The 8,466-nt window shown below is 41.0% G+C and overlaps 1 protein-coding gene across 1 annotated transcript; it reads left to right on the forward strand.

Annotated features, from left to right (window-relative positions):
• The first annotated feature begins 5,477 nt into the window (after positions 1–5,477).
• Positions 5,478–6,611, forward strand: LOC131225463 (uncharacterized). Its single transcript, XM_058220989.1, has 2 exons — positions 5,478–5,909; positions 6,226–6,611. Exons 1-2 carry the CDS (start codon positions 5,784–5,786, stop codon positions 6,487–6,489), a joined length of 390 nt encoding a protein of 129 aa, XP_058076972.1. The 5' UTR covers positions 5,478–5,783; the 3' UTR covers positions 6,490–6,611.
• Positions 6,612–8,466: the final 1,855 nt, after the last annotated feature.

Genomic DNA, 8,466 nt, shown 5'->3' on the forward strand with positions numbered 1-8,466 from the left:
GAGGAAGAACTCTGGGCTCGCTTTGGACCATCGGAGTGTGAGGACTTTGACGAAGCTCTTTTTTGTGTCAAATAGCTAGGGACCTTGAGGGACTACCAGTGCGAGTTTGAAAAGCTCAGCAACAGGGTCCAGGGGTGGACTCAGAAGGCATTGGTGGGGACTTTCATGTGCGGCTTGAAGGCAGAAATAGCGGATGGAATTCGGATTTTTAAGCCATAGTCACTCAAAGAGGCCATTAACTTAGTACGAATGAGGGACGATCAACTCGCATAGCAAAGGAGGTTCATGCGGTTACCACCTGCAAGAGCTCCGTTAGCTCTTCCACAAGCCACCCATATGGCTCTTGCTGCACCTACAGGACCCATTAAGCATTTGTCTTGGGAGGAAATGCAGAGGAAGAGGGCACAAGGTCTCTGTTTCAATTGCAATGAACGTTTTACAGGAGGCCATAGATGTCAAAAACCACAGCTGTTACTCTTGGAAGGGCATACGGGTAATATGATATATGAGGACATTACTGATCAACAAATGCTGGAAGATGACCACGGGGGAGATACGGTAAAGGTATAAGAACCTGAGTGTGAACCAGAGATCACATTGCATGCCTTAACGGGATGGACAACACCGAAAACCATGCGTGTAACAGCGAAAATGGGTCCCCACGAAGTAATGGTTTTGATTGACAGTGGATTGACACACAACTTCATTAGCAACCGTTTAGCAAGCATGCTCAAGTTGCCAGTCATACCTACAGAAACTTTCCCTGTCCGAGTGGCCAACGGAGACCAACTAACGTGCCAGGGGCGTTACGATAAGGTACGGGTAGAATTACAGGGCACCGAATTTTATCTCACCCTTTTCTCTCTGCCCTTATCCGGTCTTGATCTTGTCCTTGGTATTCAATGGCTTGAAATACTGGGATCCGTGATTTGTAACTGGAAGCAGTTGACCATGGATTTTATTTGGGAAAATCAAGACCGAAGGCTGCAAGGAGTGGACGTGCAAACCATTCATGCAGCTTCACTAAAAGAAATATCAAAGGAGTTTTGCCGAGGACACGCGTTATTTGTTGTGTGCCTTCAAGCCGCCCATGGAAATCCCCACCAATGCCTTCTGAGTCCACCCCTGGACCCTGTTGCTGAGCTTTTCAAACTCGCCCTGGTCCTAGCTGTTTGACACAAGAAAGAGCTTCGTCGAAGTCCTCACACTCCGATGGTCCGAAGCGAGCCCAGAGTTCTTCCTCAAATTTCTCCCATGAAAGCACGTGTCCTTCGTCCCGAAATGTCCTGCGAATCCACTGCCACCATTGGTTGGCCTCTCCTTCCAAATGGTATGCTGCCATGGAAACCTTCTAGACTTCTGCCGTGCCTTGATATTCGCAAAATTGGTGCACACGGTTGAACCATTCGGTTGGGTCTTCCCCCGAAAATCGTGGAAATTCCAGCTTCGCTGTTTTGGCGGAGATGATTTGCCAACCCCCATCGATGCCTTCTCGGTGATGGTTGCCGTGGTTGGGATTTTTCTGATTTGCGATCATCACATTTGAAAGTCGATTGAGAGTTTCCTCCATTCGCAACAGTCCTTCCTGAACTACACCGAGTCCAGACTCCAAGTGCTTAATACGCTCCTTGTTAGTTCCCATTAGCAATTTAGCTCTGATACCAATGATAGGTCCCAAACGTAGAGTGCAAGTGCTATGATAATTTGCTTTCTCTTTGGGTGAGAAACGTACCATAATTTGAATGCAAATTACTTGACTTCTTATTAACGAAAACATTGGCTGCTTAAATAAGCAAGGCCACGTACAAACAATCCGGAATAAAAGGGAAGTTAACAACTAACAAATGAAATGCAACACACGTAAAACAGAGCAATAACAAACTGAAATAAAATGACGTAAAACTCGCGATGCGTTGCGTGAAATTTGCAATGACAAATGACCCTTTCTTCTGCACGTAAACTGCATGTAAACTGCCATGACTCAGTCCACAGTCCATTCCTATATGGACTCCATGTACTGCACGTCCCCGGCTAATCCCAAATATTTAGGATTTGGCTTAACGTCTCTTTCAGATCGTCGTGGCCTATCACAATCATGAATGTGCTCCAGTGCCTACCAATCATCTCTCTCTCACTCGTTTCTCCGGCTAAAAATATTTCATACTTGAAGATTTATAAATAAAAAAATTTCTCAACATGGGATTAAAAAAAAAAACCCTTGTTCTTTGTTTTTCAAATTAGTTTAGGTGGGAAACAAAATTTTCAAAAAATATTTATTTTGTAAAACCAAAATCTCAACAAAGTGTGCAACTCAGGGTAGTTTGATCATCAATTTAACTCCCTTTCTTAAGTTTTTAAAAGTGTTTGAGCTGTGTTTACTGCTTCCATTCGTTCTGATAACTTTAAAGGAGTGGCTACTTTTTCAAGTCCTACATGCAGCCACTTCCAGCCATTGTCAGATCTTTTGGGTCTGTGTCTGACACTTTAAAGATGAGGTATGTGAAATTATCATTTCACCTCTCCGACAGCCATTCCTCTTCCATGAAAGGTTTACCATTCACAGGGATAAATTTTTTGATCCACGTGCACTTATAAAGTACTTTAGAAATTGTATTCACGGTGTACAAGTCATTCAAATTGAACCGCCAACAAAAATAAAATAAAATAATAAATACACTTATTTGATAATCTAATATAGGATCATTGGACATGTATTATTTATTATATTAGACTGCTAAAACTGAAAAATAACATTATAGTCTTATTGCAACAAATAAATATCCATGGATCATAGGTTAAGATTGCTCAAGGAATTGGATTTTTGGACTAGCTTGGCGTCCATAATTTAGTCCGTTTAATTTAAGTTAATATTTTCAATATAAACAAACTTATAAGTGCCTGTGTATCAAATGTCATAGTCTGCCAGAGTATCAAATAACTCCCATAAATGAGCCTTTTTTTGAGCTGTTCTACGTTAGTCGCGCAGCGATCTTGTATAATATACACGTACCTCATACCTAGTGACGAGGCAATCTCACATGAGGGATCTAAGCCACTCATTAGGCAGACCCCACATTCTAAAAGCCTTCAAAAATCAGGGCCGTCTAATAATTAGGTGCGCTACATATTTATAGAAAGAATAGACCGTTTGAAGAAATTAACCAATGGTTCAAATTCAATATACTTGTGTGGCCCAATAGATAAGGAATCCAGCCTCAAATTTCTCGAAGAAAATCTAAGTTATAGGGATGTTATGATGATCGGCTTGGATCCCGAACACGTTTTCCACCTGGTACTTGTATGAGGCGATTGATTGCCAGAGAAGTGTCCTACTAAGATGTGTTCAAAACGTAGCTGTTTCGTACAAAAATGAATTTCCTTGAATTTTTTCTAGCCATTTAAATTTGCAGTGCAACTTTCTACGTGGGTCCCTTTGCCAGCTAGGAAAACGTGTGGACCGCATCGTACCCATAATTCAGTGGGCCCCATCTCTCCATCTTTGCGAATAGAGGATTGAGTAGTGAAGAGCAAGGAGAATGAAAGGATTCGGTAGGAATAAAAAACCCATATTAGATATTCATTATGCTGAGTCTTATCACCGTTCAATCAATGTCAGGCACTTGTGGAGAGTGGACCCCACTTGATTGACGGTGATATTATCTACAACCTAATAAGTTTGGTTGTGGGTGACGGTTGGTGGTATCAAACCACGTGTGCACCATCAACATTACATTCTCAACATGAATAATTTTTAATAAATTCGAAATAAAATTACAAGAAATGGTAATATGAGGTCGACCTCATGGGAACTTCCCAAGAATTCTAGCTGTGTGGCCCCACCGTGATGTGTCTCGAACATCCAACCCATCAGTTAGACGCACCCTTCCATGGTGGACCCCACAGGCTTAAAAATCAAGTCAATCCATGAGTTGGGTGGGCCACACCACATACAACAGTTGAGAGGGGTTACCCTCCCATTAAAACATTCATAATTATTTATCAGGCCCACTGAGATGTGGTTCAAAAAATCCAGCCCATCCATTGTGTGTGTTCCACTTAGATGAGGGGTTAGACCAAGTTTCAGCCGCATCCAAAACTTAAGTGGCCCCCACCAAATGCTTTGATATATTTTAATCATGTCTTCACATGGTTTTAAGTGGTACGGCCCACCTGAGTTCCGTATACAGCTGATTTTTGAGATTTCTAATAACCTAAATGGCACCCATCAAATGCACGGTGTTAATGCTTGAGACCCATCACGATAGGGCCCATGAAGCTCAACCTTATGGGAATTTCCCATGTGGTCAAACTTATATTACCATTTCCCCCAAATAAGAACTCAAAATTAAGATAAAGTTTTAGACTAGATTTCAACTCAAAATCCTTAAAAATGTGACTTACTGTAAATAGTAAGCTTATTATTTATAAACGAACTTTATTCCTACTATACTTTATAGGTTTTGGCTAAAAATAGTAAGTGTCTAATTTTACCCAACCATGTCATTTTCCTAACTTTTATGAGCCCTTTCCATGTTGGCAGATCAAAAGTTCATGCGAATTTGGTACGGGCAACCAGCGTAGTGGGGTTGATTGGCTTAAGTAGGTTCTCCTACTCCAAAATCATATATAATATATCAAAGCAATCTACGAGATACAACTGATTTAAGGTTCTAATGGTCTAGATCATTTGTACCTCTAATCAAACCTTTTTTGGTACATCTTTGCCATGAAAGTGTCTGCAACCGGCTCTACATGACAAATGGACTATCCAAACCATGGATAATCCTAACCGTTCAAGTAGGGGCCATCGAATATACGGTCAAGGCAGAAACAAAAAACCAAAAAAATAAAAATAAAAATCAACAGCTAGCCCAACAATGATCATTGCTCATTAAATAATTCTCTCAGTGGGACGTTTGCACTGTTTGACCTGGTCCAGCCTTGCCTAGGGTGAGATTGAGGACAGTATTAAATTGCTACACTGCTTTTTATCATAAATCCTAAGATAATTGGATTCATATAGCTAACCCCCCCCCAAGTAGTTGGAATAAAAGTCAGATGATAATGATGCTCACACCTGATTGCTAGTGGGCATGTACAAGATCCAAACCGCTCATCCAGTGGGACACACACACACACACACACACACACACACCATATGCATATGCAATCGCAACCGTTCGATTTGTTTCACCAACCTCAGTTCATTATTGTATTCTAGTCGAGGTTTAAGGACCGTCTGATCGGCCCGATTTTTGGGTCGTGAGCCATATCTGACATTGGCCGCCGAATGAACAGTGCAGATCTTATACATGTGATTCATCGTGTTTACTCAATGGGCCGGAAATCATAGGAGTGGTTGACAAGGAGAGAAGCATATACATAGTTATGGATATCTCGTGAGTGGATAGAAGAAGAGATGTTACGAAGAAAAGGAGATCCCATCACCCATTCACAAGCATGTGTGGTGGGGATGTGGTGTCTATCTTAGATTGATATCATGGTATGGTTATTGCCGGCAGCCCCTCATCTCATCCCCCAACCGGATAATGTCATCATACACTTCATGATATTTGTGGGGGCCTAGCCAGAATGGCCAACTGCCCCTGTGGGCCCCACCACATGACCCACAAGCCCAAGTTCCCCTCATCCCTATTAAAACCCATACTCACCCATACAACTGAAAAAATAAAGAAAAAAAAAAACAGAAAATGAGACTAGTTGTAGTGTAAGTCCTACTCTATTATCATCATCAACAGCAACATCTCTAGCTTGTGGTTTCCATGGAAGTTTCCATGGAAGTAGAGGATGACGTCTTCTTCGCAGACCTCAGTAAGCAAATCGCTCTTCTTATCATGGACGACGAGGATGAACGTTCTCATGCACACTGTCCATCTGTCTCCCTACAGGTGATTTTTTTTTTCTCTCCTCTTTCTTTTTTTACTAGATCTGCAAATGAGACTCCGTTTCGATCGCAAACGTTCTCAGTGAGGCACATGTGAAAGATCCAAGCTGCTCATCGAGCGCGGCCCACACCCAAATACTAGGCTCATCGTGCGAACATGCATGAGTGGACATGACTAATTTTTCCACCAGCTTGATTTACTGCTCAAATCTCACTTATATATGCAACGTTGGCACAATTGAATAAAGAGTTCCATTAAAAGTAGGACTCATGTTCGACGATTAATTAACTTGTATAACTGATACATGTTTTTGTGGCAGGCATTCTCACATGTATACCACCCTCTCACCACTCCCGCTGTGGTCTATGATCCGAATTGTATGAGAGGAAGCAAAGGAACTGGTGTTTTCATTCCCCGTTCGTCGTTGCCGAGGAGGAGGAACAGATCGACTAGGTTCACTTCCTCTTCCCACACAAAGTCCTGTAAACATTCTGATAAATCAAGAGTCACTAATGTAACTCGCAGCGACGCAGATTTGTCTTGTAATTACTGTAATTCAAGAGTGTTAAGGAGACATGATTGAGTGTATAACACTATAATACACTAATCATAATCTCTTATGGCTAGGTTTGTATTAATACATGTAAGGTTTTCTCCCATGGGTTGTGTACAACGAAAATAATTAATACTGTTTCATTTACTCTATTTTCATGTGTTAGGTAATTTTGTGGGTGTCGCCTTTCAGGAGGGGACGAAAATAGCTTGTGATTTTGGAATTTCTACTATGAGTAAAATTCCTAAAAATCACTAAATGGGGTTCTTGCGTGGTGCTGGAAAGGTAGATCTCTTTCATATCCCCAATGATATCAATGTATTACTAAGTGGGAGCGTCGAAAAAAGGGGAGAAAAGTGCCCTTCCTGACTGAATTCTTTTTATATATCCTACCCCAATGTGGCCTTAATGATTAACTCAATTGTTCATACCCCAATTTAGATTTGGGCGATTGGGTTTAAGTTAATTAGTTAGGCTGTTTGAGGTCCCAACCTGACCCAGAGTCGGGTTCGATGCTTAGCCTGAGCTCAGCCTGACCTGAGCCCAACCCAACCCAAGTAATTAAAATTCGTGTGGGTCAATCAATGATCTCTTTATAAAAAAACTGGATTAGATGATTAGTGGTTAGAGGAGAGGGAATTGGGTTTTGCTACATTAAGTGTTTGTGTTATAAGCAACGTAAAGATCCGCGCGCTGGTGCACATGCCTGTGTGTTTAATTGGTGCCCTTAACACTTCACATGTTCACATTGGAGCAAGGAGTCTTAGAGCCTTAGAATGTCAATCTTAAATCTAGTCATGATTCAAACCATTACTTAACCTGGTTTAGTATAACAAAGAAAGAAGGTTCGGTCTCAATCGACTCTATGATTGAACATGATGTAGCATGTGTACAGTTGGATGACGTGATAGTTCTCGGATGGCAGTGAGGCATGACCTAGTTAGGTTAGTTGACAATTGTAATTAAATTACAACAATATCCATAATTCAAATCAAAAGATAGAAAAAGAGCGAAGTATCTCTTGTTAACGGTAAGCATCTTCACGTAACCATTCAAATTCTATATACACTGGGTAGAAAAGAAAGTAAAAAAGTAAGAAAATATCTCTCCTTTTCTCATATTCTCTCCCCCTCTAATGGCCTCTCTCCTTCTGTCTTTTTGGGTTATTTCCAAAAGGTGTTTGGGTTGTGTAATAGTACACTCCGTCTATTATACAACAACAGTCTCAGGGTTAGACCTAGATTATCCTGAAAGCTAACCTATTGGAATCCTCTGGAGTACCGATTTGACTGGTGTGGGGGCGTTTAATGTCTCATGGACAATACATTCTATGATTAAGGCTAAGCAATTTTGTTTCCTCCAGATGTAGATGTAGAGTGGGACGCGGACAGTTTCATGGCCAATATAGATCAGAAAAGGCTTGGTCGACAAAAGTGATCTGGACTGTCAGACCTTAAATCGAACGTATCTTACAATCCGGAACAAGTTATTAGAAGTAAAATATATAATTTTGGGATAGAATGAACTACTTTATCCACCCAACCCGCTATGCTGGGTTGCGCAAGCCGGATTTGCGAAATACCATCAAATCTACAATTTTCCTTTTTTAATTCCGTTTTTACTATAAATAGTAAGTTTTAGTTTGATTATAATTCTTCATCCGTTGGGATTTAGGAGTTGCGCCCAACGTGAAAAGTGCTTAGAATAATTATGAGAGTAGTATGGTGTGTTGGGATTTTGGCCTGCGGAATCACACAAATCTAGATCTAGGATAGTAATCCAATGGCACCAAGCACATACAAGAAAACACATAAATTTAACGTAGAAAACCTTTCGGGAAAAAACCATGGCACAAAATGACAGATCTCTACTAAGAAAACATCAATTACAAAGAGAGAGGACTTACCCGATTCGAACAACCTCGAATCTCACCCTTGCTACACCCTTTGATAACCCTAGAACCCTTTAGAATACCTTTAGGAAACCTTAGAATACCTTAGAATAGCC

The sequence above is a fragment of the Magnolia sinica genome, chromosome 14, assembly GCF_029962835.1.
Source record: "Magnolia sinica isolate HGM2019 chromosome 14, MsV1, whole genome shotgun sequence".
In the NCBI taxonomy this organism is placed as follows: domain Eukaryota; kingdom Viridiplantae; phylum Streptophyta; class Magnoliopsida; order Magnoliales; family Magnoliaceae; genus Magnolia; species Magnolia sinica.